Raw genomic sequence first — 25,863 nt, forward strand, 5'->3', positions numbered from 1 at the left:
TTGTCTACCTGTTTCCTCCAGCATCTTCACAAGGTCCTTTGCTTTTGTTCTGGGATTGATTTGGACTTTTCCCACCAAACTATGTTCATCTCTAGGTGACAGAATGCTTCTCCTTCCTGAGCGGTATGGTGGCTGCGTGGTCCCATCGTGTTTATACTTGCGTACTATTGTTTGTACAGATGAACGTGGTACCTTCAGGCATTTGGAAATTGCTCCCAAGGATGAACCAGATTTGTGGTCCACATTTTTATTTTTCTGAGGTCTTGGCTGATTTCTTTTGATTTTCCCATGATGTCAAGCAAAGAGGCACTGAGTTTGAAGGTAGGCCTTAAAATGCATCCCCTGGTACACCTCCTATCAGAAGCTAATTGGCTAATTGCCTAAAGACTTGAAAACTTTTTCTGGAATATTCCAAGCTGCTTAAAGGCACAGTTAACTTAGTGTATGTAAACTTCTGACCCACTGGAATTGTAATATGGTCAATTAAAAGTGAATTAATCTGTCTGTAAACAGTTGTTGGAACAATTACTTGTGCCATGCATAAAGTAGATGTCCTAAATGACTTGACAAAACTATAGTTTGCTAATATGAAGTCTGTGGAGTGGTTAAAAAAAATGAGTTTGAATGACTTCAACCAAAGTGTATTAGGTTCAACTGTATAGCCACAAATATTTGGAATCAAGCAAGGTCAAAATGAAGTGAACGTGTAAGAATTAGTCATCTGAGGGTGTAGGGAGACTCAATTGCATCATTCGCATTGCGTCTTGAAAGTGGGTGGGCACTGCAGATCTTTTTCCACACACTTTTTTTTTTTAAAAAAAGCTCAATAAATGATTTTTACTTCCAGAACCAGATTGTTGTGCTCTATTTACATTGTACTCCAAGGTACTTCAAGGAGTACCATGAAACTACGATGGTACAGCCATGGTGATACCATTTGTTAGTGGAATGTTAGTGTTTGAAGAAATATTGAAGAGCAAGTAGAAAATGAAAAGAATGTTAGAAAAACAAATCTAAATATTCAATAGTATTGTGTTCAGCCTATGTGTAGTACAGCCACTGAAAATATGTTTAGCTCTCACAGCAGGTGTTTGTGTGTGTGTATTTAGCAGTTGTGTCTGCAGAATAGGCTGTCAATCTTTTTCATGTCAGCGTCCAGCCCTTGAGCATCTGCATGTAGTTTTCTGTGTGTATGATTGTGTATTGTGAAGATGGAGACCTTAATACTGATGGTGGATCTGGTGAAGCGTGGCTCTAGGGAGCCAATCGGGCAGTTGATGTGGTAGGGTTGTACGAAGTACCACAATACCAAAAAAATTCAACCGGTACGATATCATCTTGTTGCTAATTTCGGTACCATATTACAGTATGCTGTCATTAGCAAAATTATATGAGAAGTGACAAATTTGAGATAAAATCAATGACAATTTGAAAATAAAATAAACCTCTGGACATGGCAAAGTGTGATCTTTAAACAGCAGAAGGATTTAATTTAAGTAAATCTTATACAGTCACATGCGCTGCATGCTACAGAATGAACAAGAGGTGCCGCTCTGCTCTGTCAGGGTGCGGCCTTAGCTGCTGACCCTGCGCTTCACACCGGTGGATTGTCTCGTCATTAAAGTTCGCTCTTGTTGTTTTATGTTTTGTTTTATGTCTACTTATGTCTGGCGTGAATGATCTATACCAGGCGGTGTGTGAAAAAAGCTCGGAGGATCATCAGAGACTCCAGCCACCCGAGCCATGGGCTGCTCTCACTGCTACCATCAGGCAGGCGGTATCGCAGCATCAGGACTCGCACCAGCCGACTTCATGACAGCTTCTTCCCCCAAGCAATCAGACTTTTGAACTCTTGATCACTCTTGATACATATATCAGCACTGCACTTTATTAATCTCACACTGGACTCACATTTTATACTTCTCTTTATAACGCACTGACAACAGATGTCAACACAACACTTCATATTTATTTCCACTGATTACATGGGGGGTGTACAGTGTGTTTTTATTGTATACTGTCTTCTTATTTTGTTTATACTGTATATTGTATATTATTTTTATTGTATACAGTCTTCTTATTTTGGGTATACTGTATATTATTAGGTGTATATTGTCTTGTGTAACAAGATGTGTAAACTGTGTTATGTGTAAATCCAATGTTTATTGTAATTATCATACTGCTATGTTGTTGGAACCGCACCCAAGACTTTCAGCCACTGTTGCACTTGTGTATATGGTTGAGTGACAATAAAGGGATTTGATTTGATTAAATGACTCTGTGCCTTGGACTATGGATTTTACAGGGTTTTGGATAGTACTTTGTATTTTATCTTTTCTTCACGTGCATCTGGGCTTTTCCGGGGAACAGCATGGCAAGCTAATTTACACGAGAGCACCTGTTGTCACTTCAAAGCCATGTGGGCAAACTGGAACTTGAACTTTCACAGCTCAGTTGCCCTGAAATTGCATGGACATTCGAGAAAACTACAAAAACCTCAAAGAAACGAGGACGGAGAGGTGGCGTTCGAGCAAGACTCCAAAGACGCGGCTCCAGATATCCCCTGCCATTTAATAACACTTTCCAATGTACGATCTCTCAATAACAAGATGGACGAACTATTTGGAAGAGTAAAATTTTGCAATGATTTTAAAAGAAGTAATTTGATTTGCTTCACTGAGACACGGCTTAAAGAAGTGATCGAAGATACTCTTCCTGGATTCGAGCAGACAGAGATAAACATAAATCTCAAAAATCAATCGGAGGGGGATTGTGCATGTTCATTGACAACAACTTGGTGGCACAGATGCACATTCATGAGAGGGTATGTACACCTGACTATGAACTACTCTCTGTCTCTTTCAGACCATTTTATTTGCCAAGAGAATTTGGTCAGATTACAGTCATTTTGATATATGTACTGGGGCCGAAGTACGAGGAAGCAGCGTGCAGGATATGTGAGAGCTTCAACAACACATTTTCACACTCTATGGACCAGCCCTTATTTGTCCTGGGAGACTTCAGCTCTTGTAATATGTTAAGCCAACTCTTCAACAATTGTAGACTGTCCTACTCGACACAATCGGACTCTCAACCAGTGCTTTGGCAATGTGCCCAATGCCTACAAAGCAAGGTGCAGACTACTGTTGGGTGAGTCAGATCATGTTACACAAAGCAAAGATTAAGCAAGAGAAACCTGCTGTCAAAGAAATTCAACAGTGGTCAGATGCTAGTAATGAGAGATTGAGAGATTGTTTTGACCATACAGACTGGGATATCTTCTTTGACTATTGTGCCGACGCAAATGAACTTACAGAGACAATCATGACATATATTAACTTTTGAGAGAGCAATGTTATATGCACTAAAACTATCAAGATATACCCAAACAATAAGGTATGGGCTACAAAAGAAATGAAAAGGTGTTTTAGTGAGAAAAAGATAAATTGCAAAGCCTTCCTGGGGATAACATCACTCTGGCAAATGAATTGAACAAGTTTTATAGTAGGTTTGATGCAGGTTATCACAGTGTGTCTATGGACAATGCATGCAGTTTGGTAAAAGACTGGAAGCCTATTACAAGAGTGAGGTAGTCACCACTCTTGCAAAGATTAGACCAAGTAAGGCTCCAGTCTCTGATGGCCTAAGGGGAAGAGTCCTAAAAGGCTGTATGAATCAGTTGAAAGCTGTTTTAACAAAATTATTCCAATATTTACTTGATGACAGTGTGGTGCCACACTCACGGAAGTTATCTACAATTATACCAGTCCCAAAGAAGACCAGGCCCTCAATTCCAAATGATTTTATGCCAGTTGCCCTCACCAGTATTTTAAGCAAGTGTATGGAGAGGGTGATACTCAAACATCTTTCACCCCTTCATGGACAGTTAGACAATTTTCAGTTTGGCTATAGAGATCAAAGGGTTACAGAGGATGCCACACTGACATTATTGAACATGATCACTAAACACCTTCAGCTTCCTAAAGCCTGTGCTCGGATTCTATTTATTGATTTTAGTTCTGCTTTTAACTCTATTAGGATTGATACTTTACTACAATGGCTTCTTACATTTGGTATAAATGGCAACCTTTTATTGTGGATCAAAGATTTCTTATCAGACAGAACTCAGAGAGTCTTCGTTAGAGTTACTTTGTCTGACACAATCAAAGTAAATGTCGGTGTGCCTCAAGAATGTGTTTTATCCCGTTCTATATTCTGTTTACATTAATGAAATGCAGATCCATGATGACAATCTTTGTCTGTTTAAATATGCAGACGACATGGCACTGGTTGGGTTAATGCAGAGAGAGACGATGATAATGATAGACTGGAATGCTTATATAAGAACAAAATTAGTACTTTATTGCAATGGTGTCAAGAAAGTGCTCTGTTGATAAATGACAGTAAGACAAAAGAACTCATTATTCACAGACAAGGGGAATTGAAGTCTTTATGTCCGTCTGTAATAATTAATGACCAGGTTTTTCAAATGGTTGAAGAATTTAAATATCTCAGTATGATCATAGATAATACTTTAAATTTTCAAAAAATACAGATTACATTTATAAGAGAGCAATGCAAAGATTGTACCTTATCAGGAAATTAAACAGCTTTAGTGTGAGTAAAGACATTCTTCAAATGGTGTATACAAGTCTTGTGGAGAGTATTCTGTGTTACAACATTACATGCTGGTATGGAAATTTAGGGACCAGAAATAGGAGTAAATTAAACAGAATAGTAAATATGGCAAGAAAAATCATTGGAAGACATCAGAGACAGATACATAAAATCTATACAACATGCACTAGAAGGAAAGCAATATTGATAGTAAATGACCCATCACACCCTCTTTTTAATGAATTTGAAAAACTGCCATCAGGAAGATGTTATAGAGTGCCTAGAACAACAAAACATATTTTTAAGAGATTTTTTATTCCATCATCAGTTATTTTATTAAATAAATGAATTGTGTATTGTAATACTTTTTTTTTTTTCTCCCTTTTTGATGATGTGCAATGGTTACCCACTTATCAATACTGATGTACTTGATTTTATTGTAATAGTTTGTGAAAGGTACATGGTATGTATGTCTGTATGTTTAACTTTTCTTGTGTGCTTGTCTTTGTGTGTTATTCTTGCCGGTTTGTGGATAAAGATACATTTCCTTGAAAATGGACAATAAAGTTCAATTCAGTTCAATTCAATTCCCACACACACATGCGCACACACTCCCACTCACACAAACGCAACACACACCGAGTGGTGCTTAATTTTCATGCAGTGTGTTTAGAGTATAAACGGCTATTAACACTTACACCGATCAGCCACAACATTAAAACCACCACCCTATTGTGTAGGTCCCCTTCGTGCCGCCAAAACAGCGCCAACCCGCATCTCAGAATAGCATTCTGAGATTATATTCTTCTCACCACAATTGTACAGAGAGTTACTGTAGACTTTGTCAGTTCAAACCAGTCTGGCCATTCTCTGTTGACCTCTCTCATCAACAAGGCATTTCCATCCACAGAACTGCCAATCACTGGATGTTTTTTGTTTTTGGCACCATTCGGAGTAAATTCTAGAGACTGTTTTGTGTGAAAATCACAGGAGATCAGCAGTTACAGAAATACTCAAACCAGCCCGTTTGGCACCAACAATCATGCCACGGTCCAAATAACTGAGATCAAAATTTTTCCCCATTCTGATGGTTGATGTGAACATTAACTGAAGCTCCTGACCCGTATATGCATGATTTTATGCACTGCACTGCTGCCACATGATTGGCTGATTAGATAATCGCATGGATGATTGTTGATGCCAGACGGGCTGGTTTGAGTATTTTTGTAACTGCTGATCTCCTGGGATTTTCACGCACAACAGTCTCTAGAATTTACACCGAGGTACCAGGGCTGGTATTGTACTGGAGCCAAAATATTAGTATCGGAGAAACTCTAGTGTGTACTATTACAGGAAACTCACACACACTCACAACCTTCCAAAACCTGTGTGGAGTGTGTTTGTGTTTGCAAATGTGTGTGTGTGTGTGGTTTGCATGAGTGGGTGTGTTGTATTTTTCTATTTATTTGTCTGTGTGTGAGATTATTAACCATACAAATGTCACTCAAGTTAAACATTAATGAAAAAGATTTTTATGCAACCTTGTGCAGTTAGCCAGTTCAGTTTTGGACTTTCCTTTTAACTTTTGAAAACAGGTCTTTTTATGTGTTTATCGAAAAACAATCCTGTGCTGCTTGTATGCTGACATTAGAACTGAGTTATATTTTTCCCTCTGTTTTTGCCAAAACGTCACTGTTTTAGGCTCTCATTTTGGGCTCCAACTGGCAGAACTCAATAATGAATAAATGTGATGTCTGAGGTCATGATTTATTCATAGTGTTCCTCTGTTGTAGGTGGAGCAGACTTTCAATTATCTGGAGATTCAAGGCATCACATGTAACAAACCCACACAGGTAATAAATCACAGTTTTTGGAACTGTCAGGCAGATTGACAAACGTGTTGTGATATCAGCGGTTCTGCCCAAAAATGACAAAACATACTGGCAGAACACTTGCCTAGGGCCAACAAATTAATGATGCAATCATAAAAATAATAATAAAAAAAAATCATTAAAGCTAGCACATGAGCTCTTGCAATCCAAAAAAACCCCATGCAATGGTTTTTAACTGTGTTAAATTCGTAAATCTGCTTAAAGTGTATTTTCTCAACTTACACTAGCATAAACAGAAGATGGCCTCAAAGTTAACACACATGGACTAAAATCTAATATTGACAGTCACTGATTGAAAAAGACTTGACCATCTGGAAACCTTTTGAAATTTGTAATATCATTTATTCATAATATTTGTCCCTTTCAGCCACAACAGAAGAGATTTAAGTTGTTTTAATGACAGTTACTTTGGTTTTCTTACAGTATACATGCCTGCAAATGATTATAATTTCAGTGTTGCATTGTTTCTATGTGTATCAGTTTGCAGTGGAATATGAGCGGGGTCAGATTTCTCTGAAGATGGCATCTACAGAGGAGGTGAATGAGGTGGTGGCTCACATAGGCAGCTGTTTACAGAGGATCTGCCCTGGCCTGCCACCTCTGTGAGTGTACAAATAACACCAGAAAGAAGAATAAATTAATAGGGCTGGATATTGGCACTGATTTCTGAATTCTATTAGATTCTGATTCACAAGCTCTTGATTCAGATCAGTTTTGATTTCAATAAATGTCGATGCATTTGGAAATATTACAGTATCACAGTGTCGCCTGAGCACTTCTGTCCATAACATGCATTGTGAAAAAATTGTCATGTTAAATGAATGAATAAAAAGTAAAAATCTCACAAAAAGTTAAGTGTTTAGTTAGTTTAGGGGTGTGATTCACACACTTAAAAGTGGAGGGTCCCATGCTCATGTCCTGGATTAGTATTATAACAGGTTATTATTAAGTATTGTTGTATAATTAACTATGTAGTAAAAAATAATATTATTAATTAACACTTTAGGGATAGAAACAAGCATAGATTAAAAGATCGCTCTTGGTATTTTGAGAATCAATATCGAATCGTTCAAATGAAGATTGTGATTAATTGGAAAATCATTATTTTACCCAGCCCTATAAATGAGCAAATGCTGGAGTCAGTAACTGCGTTTGATTCTCTCATGTGATTGGGTTACAGGCCTGCATGGGATCTGCGCCCACATAGAACTGCACAAATTTCCGATTTTCCACAGAATCATCATTTGCAAAGTTCTTGATTTCAATATTTTAGCTAGTTTGATAATATTTTCAGCTACCAATAAGACTGTATCTCAGTTTAACCCATTTTACTATGTTTGAAATCAGTTCCACTGATTTTCCCACAAAAGTTAGCATGGAAAATGTGAACATAAAGTGAGCAGTTTCCATGTGGGACATGTTCTGTCACTTGACATTAGAGTTTGCCTGTGCCGATAGTTGCTTTTTGGAACTATTGTTGCAGATAGTTTTTATTTTATTTTATATTTTTTTCATTCCTCTGTGGCCAAAACCCTTCATCTGGGAAATATATAGGCTACAAAAAGCTTAATTTGGTGAATGTTTACATATAGAGAATTGCAACCAAGCCAAGACTCTGTCACCATCACTATTTATGAACTAATCATTATTTTTATAGTGGAATGTTTTAAAAAAGACAGATGAAAATTAACAAGTTATCGCTGATGAAGAATTATTTATTTTTTTAACATTTAATAAGTCGAAAAGGTTATCTGCCTTTTCCACCACCTTAGTTATCGTTATGAGCAAAATCGGTTGAGAGGAATATCTCTAGGAATAGGGCTGGGAAGGATAAAGTACAGTATATGCCATGCAACAGTAGATATGTGTCTACTGGTAGAGATTCTGCTATATTGTTTATACCGTGGTATATTGGCATGTGTTTTGCATCATTTGAAACAAGCTAATCTGCAAAATGTACCACTTGGTGCCTCCACCGTTTACAGCATCATTGATTATAACTGGGAGTGATTTAGTTTTGACAAAATGTTGCACGCACAACAACGTTTCTCAAGGGTTATACAATGTGAAGCAGCTGTTTTTTGCACTTGCGAATTAACACTTCCAGGTGACTTTTCATTTGTATGATTTGGTTTGTTGAAAAACAAAAAATTCAAATAAGTACCACCTCTCATAGTAGGCCTAATATTCCAATTCTCTGGCTTTGCTAGTTGGTTCTGAAATTCATAATATATTTTTTGGTTGAATGTCTAGCAAAAATAGCTAAATTGCGATATATATACCATTATCAAGATATAACATTTCTCATACCGTTAAAGACGATTGTGGTCATATCCACCCACACCCTATTTAGGAACATGGGATGGTTTATTAACCATGGAATAATGTGTTAATTCAAGAATTAATGAGCAAATGCATTATGAATGTGCTTCTGATATGATATAGTGTCCTATTCAGTGCTTTCTTTATCACTGTGTCTGGTAGGAAGGTGATGAAGAGGTTGTCCATGGATCCTCCTGATAGAATCAGCTCTCTACAGACCCTTTGGGAGAATCAGAGTGGATCTGAGCCGGGGCCCTGTGGTAAATCACCATCATGCACTGTTATGTACACTATATGGCCAAAAGTATACACCACTCCCATATGTGCTTGTTGAACATTTAATTTCAATACCATTGCCATTAATAGGGAGTTGGTTCTCCCTTCTAGCTTCAATTCTTCTGGGTCAGTTTTACACTACAAGAAAGTGGAAAGCATGGAACATGGATGTGGTGATTGGCTCCCATTCACATACCAGAGCATTAGTGAAGTAAGACACTGATTGCACCTGGCTTTAATTCAGTGTTCATCCCAAAGGTGTTCAATAGAGTTTAGGCTTTGTGCAAGCCAGAATCTGTAAACCATTTTAGTAGTGGTGTCCCTCGACAGTCCCACTTTAAAAGTTGCTGAGTTCTATGGTATGCCCCATTCTACTAAAAATATTTGGCTAGGAAGTCTGCATGACCATATTGGTGAATTTGTACACCTGTTAGTAAAGGTGTAGCTTATATAGCAAAACTTGTTCATTAGAAGGTAGTGTCCACATACTTCTGGTCATATAGTGTACATCTGTTTGTGTTTCTGCTTATGACTGATATTGACATGACTTTCATGATTCTTGCTTGTTCCAGGGGGTTTCTCGCAGCAGTACAGGTGTGTGTGTGATTGGTTAGGCCTTCCCTACAAAGAAGAGGTTCAGTGGGTCAGTACACACACTTACACTTATTGATCTGCTCTTTACTGTATTTGACTCAGGATTCCCTCTGGTCAACTTGAATACCTCAGGAGGCCACTTTGTGCAGAGTAACACCTTTCTGCTTTCAGAATTACTTATAAATTATCTGGATAAGCACACAGTATATGCCAAATACTGTAAATGAACTGTGTCAATAAACAAACTTGTATAATCATGAAGATATTTTAATTGAACAAAATATACTAAATCTTATAAGAATCACAAATAAAAAATATTTGTGCTCTGAGTTAGATTTCAATGGTCTTGATTTGATTTTAGCCATTTTTTCTTAGACTTCGTAACTTCAGTACCACATTAACAAATTAAAATTCTTAATTCTGACCAATCAGGATGTGGACACGATTTATCTGACACAGGACACAAGAGAACTGAACTTGCAGGACTTCAGTCATCTAGAGAACAGGTGAAGCATATATATTTACGTTGTTACAGTCTCACATACAGAATACACTAAAGACAAGTATAAAGTAAAAGTTACAACTTCTCTTCATTTCATGGCTTAGACTTTTTATATATACAACCCCAATTCCGAAGAAGTTGGGACAGTATGGAAAATGCTAATACAAAAAAAAGGAGTGCTTTCTAAATGCTATTCACCCTGTACTCTATTGAAAGCACTACAACAGCCCATTATTTGATGATTTACCTTGTTACGTTTATTTATTTATTTATGTATTTATTAAATATACACACTTTTCAAATCAGATGATTGCAACATGCTCCACAAACATTGGGACAGTCGAGTGTTTACCACTGTGTAACATCACCATTTCTTCTAATAACACTTATTAAGCATTTGGGCACTGGAGATCTGGGCAGTATGTGGCTTGGCGTTGTCCTGCTGGAAAATGCATAGACGTCCCTGGAAAAGATGGCATCTGGATGGCAGTATACTGTCTATGTTGCTCCAAAATTTTTACATATGTTTCTTCATTAATAGTGCCCTCACAGATGTGCAAGTTACCCATGCCATTGGCACTGACACCCCCATACCATGACAGACACTGGCTTTTGGACCTGACGCTGATAACAGCTTGGATGGTCCTTTTCCTCTTTGGCCACTTTAAACACAACAGCTGTTTTTTCCAAAAACTATTTGAAATGTGGACTCGTCGACCAGAGAAGTCCAGAGAAGTCGGCAGCACTTCTGGACAGTGTTGATGTAGGGCTTCTGCTTTACATAGTAAAGTCTTAACTTGCATCTGTGGATGCAGTGGCGAATGGTGTTGACTGACAAAAGTTTATGAAGTATTCACAAGCCCATGTCATGATAATCATTACAGACATATTAAATTTTTTAATCAGTGATCACGCACATTCAGAAGTGGATTTACAGCAGGAGAATGCCAAACCACAAACTGCCCAGATTACAAGTGCATGGCTGTGTAAGCAGTGAGTGCAGGTGCTAGATTGGCCTGCCTGAGGTCCTTACCATCTCCAATTGAGAATGTGTGGCACATTATGAAGCGCACAATATAGCAGCAAAGGCCCCATACAGTTGTGCAGTTGAAGACCTGCATAATGGATGAATGGGGGGAAATTCCACTTGTGAAACTTAACAAACATGTCTTCAGTGTCCACATGCTTAATAAGTGTTATTAGAAGAAATGGTGATGATACACTGTGGTAAACACTCGACTGTCTTAACTTTTGTGGAGCGTGTTGCAATCATCTAATTTGAAAATAGTGTATATTTAAAAAAAAAATCAGTTAAATTTGGTAAAACATCAAATAATTGTTGTTGTAGTGATTTCAATATGGCACAGGGTGAACAATTTACAAATCACTCTTTTTTTTTTTTTTTTTATTGTTTTTTTTTTATTTTATTTTTTTTTATTAGCATTTTCCACACTGTCACAAATTTTTGGAAATTGGGGTCTGTAAAAGGAGGATTTATTTTTCATTACACATCATCACCTTTACAAAATTGTTTCATGACTTTGACCTTACCATATTAATGAGGAGCCTTTCCTCCTGTGTAATAGTATGTTCTGTTTGAATTATGTTTGAAATTAGGAAACAAACGGGATAGTAATGGGCTCATATAAATAAATATGCTCTTCAATTTTTAAAAGGCAGGAGAGAAAACTTCCTGTCGCTTTTGTTGTTGACGTCAACAACAAAAATAATGTCATTTGATGCATGCTCTAATACTTGAAAACCATGAACAAAACAATGCAAGAAAAAAGAAAATGCGACTCAGGATACATTAAATACAGGTTAGATTTTTTTCTATGGTGGGTCACCACAAAGCAAAACCAGTCGACAAAAAATATATATATATATAAAAAAAACAGTGGCTCAGCGGTTAAGGCTCTGGGTTACTGATCAGAAGGTCGGGGGTTCAGGCCCCAGTACTGCCAAGATGCCACTGTTGGGCCCTTGAGCAAGGCTCTTGACCCAATCTGCTCCAGGGGCGCCATATCATGGCTGACCCTGCACTCTGACCCTGGGATATGTGAAAAAAAGAATTTCACTGTATATGTGCAAATGTATAATGTGTGATAAATGAATAAAATTATAAATTATAATTAATTGTAATTAATTAATTATTATTATAATTAAATTATCCGTTATAGGAGAAAGGTGTCCCAAGTTGTTCCTGGCAGGCTACTCAGCCTTACAGGCTCCGATTAGGGTGGTGCCGGGTTTAGGATACCTGCTCTCTGCCAGGAACAAAGCAGGCACTTTTGTACAATGTACATTCTTGCACGGTGTTCATTACGAGCAACGCATGTCCCATGAACCTGGCATAATAAACATAGGAGCGGATTTAATGTACGGAGAATGAAGACTCCACCCGCAAGCGGTGAGCCAGGTGTGCAAGACTTCACTCACTTTCATCTGAACCAGAGTCAAAAGGGAAATCGCCTGAGTGAGACGCAGCGTGTGCACGTTAGAGACTAAGAAGGACCTGGCTGTTCAGCAGATTTTAAACTAAAGCAAATTAAACTTCAGCAATCAATATATTTCTATCTGTATGTATAGTGTCTAATGATACATTGGCAATTTTCACTTTAGTTTGTCTTGCCAGTAAAGTTTGATATGAATTGAATCTGCCCATTTGATCCTATTATTAAAAAGAATGTCCACTGGAAAATGGCAGAAGATTTTGCCCAAATTTTAATTACAACATGATCTACTTGTAGCAAAGATTAATACCCGTAAAAAATTGTGTAATTAATTCTATCCACACAAAAAAACAAAAAAACTTTTTAACGTACATATTTAAATAATTTAAATAAATAATGACTAACCAATTTCTTGCGTACAAAGGATAAAGTAAATATATTTGATCATTTATTTAATGTTTGTTGTAATGCATCATGCACCATAAATTTAATAGCAATTAAATGGGATTAATCACAGAAAACTGTATGATTAATTAGTTTAAAATATGTTTTATCGATTCTCAGCCCTAACATTAATACATCATTCTCAAAATCTTTTTAATGAATTTTTTCTCTCTCAAATTTTCCCCGGACCCTTAAGCACCCCATTGCAGCCCCCTGTGTGTCCCCGCTCCCCAGTTTAAGAAAGAAAAAAAACCCTGCGTTTTCAAGGTTTGCACAGTGAATTTGTTCTCTTTTAAAAAAAGAGAATAACAGTTTGCCCTGATGATGAAATGTAACAATTTGTTTACAAACAAATTGGTCCACACAGCATTACAGCAGTGCTAAAAACACAATATTTAATTTGGTGTATTGAAACACCAAGGATCTGATTTTTTTAACATCCTTATTGCACAGTATTATTATGCAAATTTGGATTAGGATTATGTCAAAATTTTAATCACATAATCTTTATACAAGATCTTAAACTCAAACCTTGAGTTATTTTATCTGAGGAGGACATGTCTTAATGAACAGTGTGTGTGTGTGTGTGTGTGTGTGTGTGTGTGTGTGTGTGTGTGTGTGTGCGTGTGCGTGTGCACGCAGGGATTTGGTGGCGATAATCGCAGTGCTGGAATATAACCAGTGGTTCACCAAGCTCTCCACCAAGGATTATAAACTGGTGAGTTAAGCTCTCTACACAGCTGACAGATATGACACATGTGCTGTCAGATAATGACAAAAGACCATCCAAAGATCCTAGAAACGTCTAATCACCCTCCCAGACATGTCTATTCAATGTCTCTGTAATCAAACGGTCCATCAGGCTGTGGAACAATGATCTCCATTACAATACGATAATCTGTACAACACCAGACAACATCAGAATGCATCACATTACAGTAGTACATTTACAATATTTACATAAGAAAAAACTGATTCGGTGCGGTATGTTCCTTCACATACACTGTTTTTACTAAGGTTAGGCATGTATGATGTATTGAAGAATTTTGTCAGTAAGTGGGTACAAGAGCAAAGCTGGGTTTCTTTTGTCTGTAGGCACGGTCTCCATAGCAATGGTTAATGACCTTTAGCCAAAACACAACCCGCTGTACAGAAAGGGTTATGGATTGTTCAGAGAAAGCAAAATATCTGGGGAGAAGAGATTAAGCACACATTTTAAACTCCCAAAGGGTTTTTCCTAGCATGAATGTGTTAAAATACCAGACTATACAGGGTTTGTGTACATAAAGATCTGTCACTGGGGTTTGGACGCATTGATTTGTGTAGCGGATGAATCGCCGTGAAAAGAGCCATCATCATTCACAGCAACCCCTGTAAGAGCCATTCAGAAATACAACTGTGAACAAGAGCGAGAGCTTCCGAAGTGGAGAGAGATGCTTGATACAGCATGCATCCTAAAGAGGGAAAGTGTACTGAATAAAAGAGAGAGAGTGAAGAGAATGAATGAGAATAAAAACTGCAGTTAATAGATTTTACAAGGAGGAAAGCCAAAAGGTGGTGAGAGAGACAGAAGAGGAATAGAGATGTAAAGAACAAGAGAGTTGGAGAAGGGGAATAGAGATGGAAAGAACAAGAGAGATGGAGAAGAGGAATAGAGATGGAAAGGAGAAGAGAAATAGAGATGGAAAGGACGAGAGATGGAGAAGAGGAATAGAGATGGAAAGGAGAAGAGGAATAGAGATGGAAAGGAGAAGAGGAATAGAGATGGAAAGGAGAAGAGAGATGGAGAAGAGGAATAGAGATGGAAAGGACAAGAGAGATGGAGAAGAGGAATAGAGATGGAAAGGACAAGAGAGACAGAGAAGAGGAAAAGAGATGGAAAGAACAAGAGAGATGGAGAAAGAGAGCTCCTAAATGAATGTTTGCTTTATGCAACGAGGCTGAATAATGAATCAGTCTTTTGTGGTGAAACTCGTAGATGTAAAATTTCACACACAAAAAAAAACAATAGAAGTTTTTAAACAGAGTGTTTACATTTTTTGTTAAATCTCTTAGAAATGTTTGCGTACCTGAATGAAATCAGAATCCGTTGTGGTCTTTCATTTGAAATATCAATAGCTTGAGTGCCAGTTCCATCCAGTCACATGACCTTAAAGCTTATATTTGAGTAGTCCATAAGTTATTATTGGTCCGAACAAAGAAAAATTTACCTGCAGCCTAAAAAAAGTCCTTCGTTGAATTTTCACACTTGAGTTCTGTTCTAAAATCTAGTTTAGCTACCTCAGTCTCTACTGCCTACATAGGCAGCTGCCTTCTAAGACGGCATACTAAAGTTCTTGAAACCTTATAAGTGACTGATTTGGAACATTTTTCAAAGGCAGCAACTCTGTGCACCATACAAATAGCGATCCTCATACAAGTGCACAAGAGACTCGACTCTCAATTGATTTCAGTGCAGACGTTGTGGGAGGAACATCGCAATACTCAATAGAGCTACTATACTATAGAACACAACAGCCTGTTCCAGAAGTAAAAATCCTATTCATTGTTTCCATAGGTGAATTGATAATTAACGATAACTAATAAAACCTTTCAAGAGAGAGCTACCGTGAGCTCCGAGGCTGTTATTCAATGGTATATGCTTCTGTTGAAGCCATCAGTCCATGCTATTTCAACTTCTTTGTTTAAAAACCATGTTAAAAATCTGAATTCCTGGTGAAGAACTACAATTTTCATGATCCTGAGGGGAAAAGTTTTGTGCTTTGAATGAATGGTTGCTGAGAGCATGAAACCATCAAAATGCACGAGACATTTAGAAACCAAACACTCAAACTATAAATGCAATTATGCTGCTGTTTATGGACTTACAAAATGGTAAAGTTTCCAATATTTCGGCCAATGTCATGTTTTTTTAATTTTTGTTTAATTTTGTACAATAAACAATTGGTTCTTTTGGTCACCATTTGATGTCCAATGTAACATCTGAGTCTAGAAGCAAAACCAGTTGATAAGCACTGCCTCGGGGTGCAGCAGTCTTGCTCTTTGCCCTCCTGCTGTATAGCCCTCTTCTCAGCCGCTTTCACAGTAGCAGCTCAGCTGGTGGCCGCCTTTCTGTGGGCCGTACTTTGACATTCCACATCGCTCGCCCACGCCAAGAATCTCATAACCAAGAAGGAGCCTCTCAAAGCCCGTCTCCTCTCTGACAAACACACGCTGTGTCTCATACTAGCCTCAACATGCCGTCCTCAGCATCCGTCATTGATTCTGTTTGATCGAAAATACAAAATAAGAATTATTTACAGCAAGCAGACTTGTATCAGCCTTGGCTCTTGGCTGGCAGACATTTTTTGAGGAATAATTCATACCATTACCTCAGCAGTAAACTCTGTTTGATTTCTTTTTCCTAAAGGCTGTGCCAGAGGGGATTTTAGACATCAGAACTGGGTCAGAGCTCTAAGAGTTTTAAATTTTAATCCAGTTCAAATTGAGTTTGGTCTCTTGGCTCTTCTGTTTTTCTCCTACTCATGTTGTCTTGAACTGGGTAGAAGCTAAAGTCCTAAAACAGATTCATTTACTGAATAATGGGAAATATCAATTGCATTGAATCATTTGAGTTTTTTTTCTTTTGTTCAAACACATACTTGGAAGATAAGCAAGATAAACACGTGAATTAAGTCCCCTTAAATGAGCCAAGATCAATGTTTTGCTTGAGGGAAAGAGTTCACAATTGAGTAAACTCAGCAGAGACCACACCAGTCAACACAAGCAAAGACAGGGGTTGTCTTTTTTCTCAGACACAGACATCTGAACATCTGCTATGAAGTTTGTATAATGTCAATTTCCCATAATTCTCAGCTGAGTACTCTTCAGAACCATGTGCAGACCCCATTGAATCAAAATGTGTTTTGGTTTGATTTCAAAATCAAAAGTTGTGTGGCTTTTAGTCCATGGCTGTTAGCTTTGAGGCCATCTTGTTCTGCTAAAAGTTGACAAAAATAACCATTAGCAGATATACCCATTTAAAATATTGTTTGTTGGGGCAAATACAAGATTTTGTCCAATATAGTGCTCTCTAGAATGAGATTGTCCACTGTATTAGAGATTCCACATGCCTTAAACCTGCAGTAGCTGGTAGAAACTCATGGTTTGTTGATGCTTCTTTGGTTGAGCCAACACTTTTTATTTCCTTACCCAACAGTCAATTAGCTGGAATTTATTAATTTTGCAAGTGTATTAATTGCTGATTAATGTAATCTTGACTTCAATAACAAAACAAAAAACAAATGTGGCATTGTCCACTCTTATGGGGTACTTATTTACATTTGGTCACCTTTTACCAATGAGTTTTTACTGGTGTGTTTTTACTGATTGCACAGCTATCATGAAAAGACCAAGCGGAAATGCCGATTCGAGACTGATATAAATATGATCACTCAAACCCCCTCTAGACCACATATGCACTGGCCAAAGTCACTTGGTATCAATTAATAAATCACAACTTTTAAATTTGCTGCCTGGCATTAGCATAATCATGGAAGTGAACTCTGTTTTATTTGCATATAGCGTGGGAATTGAAGACCAGATTTGTATCTGTTTGGCGGAGACACAGTTATGTGGCCATGTATAAATGGAATCAGCTTTTTCAATCGGAAAGAAATCCGATCAGTAAAAACGCATGAACTGACCAAGTGTAAATACCCCCTTAGTATTATGTTGTCAGCAGTGTTGGGTGTAATGTGATTGCAAAGTAATTAGTTACTGCAATCTTATTACTTTTTGTCAAAAAGTAGTTTAACACATTGCATTTTAAATTATTGTAATCAGATTACAGTTACTATCTTTCAAGGAGGTTAATTGCTTTTAAGAACATTACTTGGGTTGCTCATATTTCTAAAACAATATAATTATGTGAAATACATGTAAAACATGAATTGCATTCAGAGCAGTTCATGGTTTGCGTGTGACATTGGAAGAGGAGGAAATGCAGACACTATGTTGCATTTGTTGAGCGGAAAAACAAAAGCCATTATGTGAAAAGTAACTAAAAAGTAAAATCATTAGCTATGTGATTAATTTAGTAGTGTAATCTGAGTTTTGAAATCTGACAATTTTAGAGAAGTAATCAATGATACAATAGATTACTTTTTTGAGTAATTTACCAAACACTGGTTGTCAGAGCTACTATATATTATGGCACAGGGGTTATGCACATGCTCTTGATCACATGAACGTGCTCATGTGGGTAATTCAGGTTGAAGTCTGGACGAAGTTTATTTAAAATAACTAAAGAAAAATACATTAAAAACATCATATGTAACCGCGGATACCTTGTGCACATCCATAGAGAGAGTACAAACTGTCAAATTTGTAAGAGTTTAAGGTGCAGTAATAATTTACCATCTCTCAGAGTGGCTGATGACTCGGATCTCTTAGTATGCTGATCATGAGTGTGTCTCAAATATCCCTGAGTGGCTTATTAGTGATCAGTGTTTACAGGGTGAAAATGCCACTGCTGCATTACTCTTCTCTGTGAGTGAATGATGAGCTATTTAGAGTTACAAGTAGGGCTGTCAGTTTGAATTTTCAGTGGCTGCGGGTGTGTGAGACAGAGAGAGAGTAAAAGGGCAGATGTGCGTGCCAATACAGACGAGATGTTATTTTGATCCATCAGTCACTGGGCACCTTTAGCACATGTTATAGCAGAGATCATGTAAGGATCAAGAAGTGATTTATTTCTTGATAAATAAATGTCTCTTATGTTTGAGCGTACTAAGCAACATTGCATTTGTAAAGTACTGCATTAAATTTCATTTAACAAAAAAACTACTTTTTTAACGTTTAGTGCAGTTTACGTAAACTTTAGTGCAGCACACGTTATTAACATGTATGAAAATATAGTTTTGCATTAATTGCAGAAGTCATTATTCAGAACAAATGGCTTGGCCATTATAAAATGGAGAATTCTGACTCCAAATTCTAATTGGGTGAGCCCAAAATTACAAATTCTTTCATCATTGTCAGTGGCTGTGGTTCCCTGATTGATTGATCTTTCCCTTTTATGGATATTGTGGTTCTTCACCAGGAATTCTGCTATTAAACACAGACTGATGACTTTAAAGGAATATTCCGGGTTCAAAACAAGTTAAGCTCAATTGAGAATATTTTTGGTATAATATTGAATACCACAAAAAAAAATATTTTTCTTTTGTCAAAACTCTGTGTTACAGTGAGGCACTTACAATGGAAGTCAAATGTATTGCAACATGAAGTAAACAATATGCATGTTAACATGATTTTAGTATGATAATATCACTTAATAACCTTTTCTGTGTAAAATTATATCCATATTTACAATTTTGTTGCCATTATGATGTTATGCCATAAACCCAGAACCCTGAAATGACTGTAATAACTATTTACAGCTCAAATAATCCACAAGTTTTAAGAGAAGAATTAATGTAAGTGCTTTTATAAAATTACAGCTTAAAGCTTCACATTTCTGCCCATAAATGCTTCAAAAATTGGCTCCATTCACTTCCATAGTAAGTGCCTCACTGTAACCTCGGTTTTTGCTTTTTCAAAGAAAAGGAGGGATACTTCGGAAAAAAATGTTTGTGGTAATAAACATTATGCTACAAATGCTATCGATTGAGCTTCACTTGTATTGAACCCAGAATTTTCCTTTAACAACCTCTTGAATTAACAGAGGGTCTGTATTTAAAGATTTATAAGTTATTGTTAAAAATCACTTTGCCTATGGAGAAAATAAATGGAATCTTTACTTCCGGAGCCAGATTATTGCACTCTATTTAAAAATTTCTCCTAAATTCATACGAGTTTAGAACAACATCAAAGAATAAGTAAATGAGGACAGAATTTTCATTTTTGGGTGAACTATTCTTTTAAGGGATTAACCACTCATGATATCAGGTCATGAAGGTATTTCCAACATACACAGCGTGTTCCTTGCAAGAAGGGATGCAAATCACAAGGTTTCCATGATTACCCCCCCCCCCCGTTTTTATATTACAAAACATTTAATACAAAAAATTGTTATTCAGAAGACCAACCAAAACACATCATTTAAAACAGTTTGTTCAGTAGAGTGAGCTAATCTTATTAAAAGCTAGTCACCAACATCATCTTATGACATTTGAAATATGATGTCTGTGGCCAGATTTGGGGAAGTCATTTCTGATTAAAGTAATCATGTTTGGTGTGTGTGTTTTCAGTCTGCAGATGTCTGCGATCAAATTCTGAGAGTTGTGGCCCGATCGAGTCGGCTAGAGGAGTTGGTTCTGGACAATGCTGGTCTCAAAACGTAAGCAATGTGACTTTACAGCTTTTTCTATAGCTCATATTCTGCTAAGTATGTTTGAAACAGCTACCTGAGATGGCAGATATTTTGCTGCAGAGTGTGAAGTCTCTATTTCTGCTTCACAGGGACTTTGCACAGAAATTGGCAAATGCCCTCGCCCACAATACCAACTCAGGACTGCACACCTTAAACCTTGCCAACAATCCTCTCGAGGACAGAGGTAAGTAACTGTCAAAGCATTAATATCCTCTCAGCTGTGCAAAATAGGTTTGTGTGGTAAACTGATACTAAAAATGTATAACTGTTCCCCATCTCGTTTAAAACCCCACTTCCTCGTTTGTCTCGTTATTCATTTATTTCCTTGACCTGTTCGTTTGTGCTCTTGATTTCTCCTGCATTATATTCCCTTTGTGTGCTCTGTCTTGTGTCGGATTCTTCCTTCTGTTTCTAATCTGGTTCTCTGTGTTTCCTGTTGGTCACAGTGGTTGATGTCAAGTTCTAGTTGTGCTAGTTTGTTGGTTTCCTTCTGTTTGTTTCCCTCTCATGGGTATTTTGTTGAGTCCTGTTGACCATGTCCGGGTGTTTTATGTTTGGTTGGGTTCTTGTTTTTGTAATTTTTGTATTTTGCCCCAAATAATTGATCCTCACTATATTATACCATTGTGACAAGGAGAAGGGCGGGGCCGGGCCGTGACTACGCCCGGTCCCCGATCGGGCTAATCAGCTGAGGAGAGGGATAAGTGCAGCGGGATGCGGCAGGTTGAGAGAGAGAGAGAGCCACACACAGCTGCCGTGTGTCTGTCTCTCTCTCTCTCGAACTGCCGCATCCTGCTGCGCTTATCCCTCTCCTCGGCTGATTAGCCCGACTGGGGGCCAGGCGTAGTCACGGCCCGGCCCCGCCCTCCTCCTCGTCACAACCATTTACTGTATTTTGTTTATATATGTTATGGCCAAAATGCAAGAATGTAAACAATACTGTTTTGTAAAGTATTGATTAGTCTATTGCAACTGCGTAAACTGTTCTGTATGGGTCATAGACCAATTGTCTATGGCCATGTCCACGCTAATACATTTTAGTTTGAAAACTCATAGATTTTGCTATGTTAACACCTCTCTTCCACCAACAATGGAGCATTTCAAAAACACTTTCCCTTACCCCATATTTTGGAAAATGATGACGTTAGAAAAACATGAAAAGGGATTAGTACGGATGCAGCCTAAGACCGATGAGTTAATCTGTGACTCTTTTGTGAGTCGTTTTGAAAGATTCATTAAAAAGAACTGGTTACAAGAGTAATTTATTCACAAATCAGACTACACTGGCTGTGTTGCATTTTTGTTGTTTCACGCAACCAATGGTCACGTCGCAGTAGAAATATGTGTTGTCTGTTTGATTGAATGCAGAGTGTAGATGTTTAAAAACAATTAACAGAACTACACTTCATGAAAATCATTTGGTAACGATTGCTGTTCTCGATTTCCAAATCTAAGATGTTGTAATGGGGACATTTTAGACTATTCGGCAAAACTTAAGAAAGGTTAACTATTGGACAACTCCCATGGAACCTCCGATGTCTGAACTTTTTCCACAGACCAAGAATAAAACATGACCATGGGTCTTTAGCGCTGTGTGTGGACAGGCTTGACCTCATGTAAGATGCAGCAGGAGGGAATGCCGTCTGCCCCGTGGAAGATAAATTTTTTGTGTATTTGTGTTTTGCAAGTCTTCTTTTCAGTGTGTGATTTATATGGACAATTAAGCTGTTTACTTTATTAGTTGCTAGAAAGAATGATGCCAGATAGAAAATGCCAAAGAAAGAAGATGGCAAGCAAGAACCAGAAAGTATGAGAGAGAAAAATGTCAATAATTGTTTTTAATTTTTTATTCATGCTTGATGGTGGGCTCTTCTGATGTGGAACAATGAACAGTTTCTTGGAAATGCCATTGCAACCACTCATGATACCCTAGTAACCGCCTAGCAATGCCCTAGCCAACTCCTAGCAACCACCAAGCAGTGCCCTAGAAACCACCCAGAACACCTTAGAATTGTGCCAGCGAGTTTCATACGGTCATGCACCACTTCAGAAAATTTAAATGTCTTGTCGGTTTTCAGACACTCAAAAAGAGCCTTTAACTGACAGATGCAATATTACAGCTATTGAAGCCTTAAGAAAGGTACTCCTGTTTATTCATGATTCCAAAGCATAACATGATGTATATTACCATGTTTGTTCATTGTTTGCAATTATGACTTTTCCCTGCAGGAATTGCCTCTCTGGGTGCACAGTTTGCCAAACTCCGCAAGGGCTTCAAGCATCTAAACTTCTCCAGAACCTCATTGTCACCCAAAGGTGAGTCAGGGAGCCATCTAAATGTCAACACTCCTTGTGAATTACAGTTAAATGCATCCCTTGAGGAAATGTCATGTGCAAAACCTGTGACTGTTGTGCTGATTCAGTTATAGGGATCTGTGCTTATTGCTTTAGTTCCGTTTATGAAACAATGTTGAAAACACAATCGCTACAGTTGTTGATCCCTAATATATATCAGTCCATCAAGTTCACAGTTGCATTGACAGGCCTGGGCTGCATTTCTCAAAAGCATTGTAAGCTTAAGTTGATTGTAGGGACCATTGGCGTCAATGGATTCTACGATCTACTTAGGCTTACGATGCTTTTGGGAAATGCAGCCCTGGTGCTTTAGGTGCTAACGATTAACACGTTTAGGTCCATGTGTAATTTCAACCAGTATCACTTATTCTGTTCACATTTAAGTTAGCTTGCCATGTTTATCTAATATAAGCAATGAACTGTAGGTCTTTGGATCAGTGTAATGCATTATAATATATATATATATAAATTCCCTTCCTTTCCCACCTCTCTCATTCTGTCTGTTCTCTTTCTTTCTCCATTGATTTTTGTTGGCTTCTGAAATTGGCTTGCAAAAAGTTGTCACATAAATTTACATTTTGTTGTTGATTTTTGGTCGTACATATATTTGCTGGAAATGTATCTACTTATTGATCTATTTTTCCCATGGAAACATCAATACTGGCAGATTTACTGAGTCATTTCTCAACTCACAAACCTGTAACCAGCAAGAAGATAAATGACTGCAGAGCACAAGATGAATTATACAGAGAATTTATGTGAAGATTATTGGCTGTGATTTAATGATCGAAGCAGGTGTTGAACAGATTAATGATCTGGTCTTGTGATGTTACTCGCAGTAAATGATCACATTAAATGGGAAATGTGTAGCAGTACTTAGCTAAATTTTGTACTGTTTATGACTTAAGTGGTAAACAGTAAAAGCTTTGATAAAAGAAAAAAAGTGATTAAAATCTTTCGGTAACACTTTAAAATAAGATTCTATGTGTTACCATTACTTAAAGCTAGGGTGTTATACTGGTTGAAAGTCTCTTCACATCCTGATAGCAATCAATAATTTAAGTGGTCTAAATGTAAAAAAAATATATATATGATATAGATTTATATATATCTTCTGTGGAAGGGACAGGACTAAAAAATGATCGACCAATCATTGCATTCGGTCCGAATGTAATGATAGGATATCCTTCGATCTATATTTGCATACCGCCACGCAACTTGTTTACGCAGACAATCACACGTCATCAGCGCGGGTTCCTTGAGGCTGTGCAGAGCGAGCGCGAGAATGGAAGGCGAACCGCAGCTACCTTATGTTCCTCCTGAACCATCAGTAAAAGGAAACGACCGTTGCGATCGATTCCACCAACACATCTCTCCGCCTGGCGCTTAGACTCTGCTTTGTGTGTGTGTGTGTGTGTGTGTGTGTGTGTGTGTGTGTGTGTGTGTGTGTGTGTGTGTTCATGTGTGATAAAGGAGGCGTGGCTTTGGAGATACCTCTGAAGCGAGGGTGGGCTCTGTGCTTTCAAAGCTAGCTTGCTAACTGCTAGCCTCTCTGGATTACACACCCTAATTTTAATGCATTAGATATGAATAAACAATGAACAATATTTTTTGCAGCATTTACTAATCTTGGTCCATTTTAATAGATTTAATACAACCTTTCAATTAAAAAATGTATTTATTACATGGTAAAATGTAATAGTGTTTAAAGAGAGCTGGTAAACACCAGTGGCAGAGAGTGGGGAAGCACAGATCATCCACCAGGCAGGACAAAAATACATTAATTGAAAGCCCAATGTTCAATGAACAATCCGATTATGTTTCCAATGCAAAGAGTGCTCACGATTCTACCATACTGGAGGCATCCAGTGAAGCACAACATCTAAATAGGACTCAGAATGGTGTGTCTAGAGCCTCTTGTCCAATGAACATCAATATTTGTTCCAGTGGAATCAATGGTACAGGTATCTGCCATATGCTCCCATTGAAGCACGACTTCAATAGCGCTCTATGGGATGTGCATCCACTGACTATACATACAGTATATAAATAATTATTTGGACATTTATTAAATGTGTCAATGCCACGGTTCAGATAAAATTTTAAGGTGAGGCCATGCTTCTCATGTCGTCTTAAAGCAATCGCCACTGGTTAACATATAACACATACTAAAGGTCAGTGGGCCCGTTCTAGACTTCTGACAGAGGATTTTATTATCTAAAAAATATTAGGTTCTCCAGTTTTTCTGTTGTAAAAATGTACATTTGCAGTGACATCTGACAGCCCCAGTGCTCAGCACATCATGGCTGACAGACACTTCCTGTCTGTGGGTCAGATCAGTGGAAGAAGGTCAAGGAGCATTTTTAGCTCCTGTCAACAGCAGAACTCCCATAGAGACCCAAGAAACTAAAACTTTAACTGAAAAGAACTACTGTTACTAACAAAACAATAACCAAAAAGCTGGACAATTAGACTTTAGACAGATCTCATAGTGAAATTGGAAACAGTAGGTTAAAATCGGCTAAAATCGGTCTGTGCTTGCTGAAATGTGAAACACTGCCCCCAGTGGCCAAAGCGGTAAGTGTTTTTGGGCGTATGGACGTGTGAGCTCCATTTTCCAGGTGTAATGTCCACGGAGGGGCACCAAAAGCGAGTTGTAAAGCGAGTTGTTTCTGCTGTACAGGATGTAATTCAGTGAAAAGGAATGCATATTTTATAAACTATAACCCCAAACTCAAACCCCAAACCTAAACCTAACCATCAGTAGAGAAAAAATGTAATGTTGGAAGGAAAAATGAAACCTCCGAATCGCACTTGTCATTGATTATGCAAATTATAAATTATAAAGGCTTCTATTATAGTATAATATCTCAGATAACCACGGCCCTTAATGGAAAAGTACAATCTGTGATTGTTTTTCATGTCAATCGGACTGTAATAGACACAGAGTAAAGCGTCAACTCGACAGAAGAGCCGACAAAGGGCCACATTCTTGTCTTTTTTGTATTTTAAATTAGGGATGCACTGATAAGAAAATGTTTTGTTTTACTACAG

At 37.7% G+C, this 25,863-nt stretch overlaps 1 protein-coding gene across 3 annotated transcripts in view; it reads left to right on the forward strand.

Annotated features, from left to right (window-relative positions):
* Positions 1-25,863, forward strand: part of LOC127452959 (F-actin-uncapping protein LRRC16A-like) — a 175,574-nt gene that overhangs the window by 68,902 nt on the left and 80,809 nt on the right. For all 3 annotated transcript variants that reach the window (XM_051718871.1, XM_051718873.1, XM_051718872.1), the window contains exons 4-12: positions 6,411-6,470; positions 6,990-7,111; positions 8,994-9,091; positions 9,680-9,750; positions 10,134-10,207; positions 13,743-13,818; positions 20,333-20,421; positions 20,544-20,638; positions 22,684-22,770. In XM_051718871.1, coding sequence (XP_051574831.1) covers positions 6,411-6,470; positions 6,990-7,111; positions 8,994-9,091; positions 9,680-9,750; positions 10,134-10,207; positions 13,743-13,818; positions 20,333-20,421; positions 20,544-20,638; positions 22,684-22,770 — 772 coding nt within the window. The remainder of the gene's footprint in view (positions 1-6,410; positions 6,471-6,989; positions 7,112-8,993; positions 9,092-9,679; positions 9,751-10,133; positions 10,208-13,742; positions 13,819-20,332; positions 20,422-20,543; positions 20,639-22,683; positions 22,771-25,863) is intronic.

The sequence above is a fragment of the Myxocyprinus asiaticus genome, chromosome 15 (genome assembly GCF_019703515.2).
Source record: "Myxocyprinus asiaticus isolate MX2 ecotype Aquarium Trade chromosome 15, UBuf_Myxa_2, whole genome shotgun sequence".
Lineage (NCBI taxonomy): Eukaryota > Metazoa > Chordata > Actinopteri > Cypriniformes > Catostomidae > Myxocyprinus > Myxocyprinus asiaticus.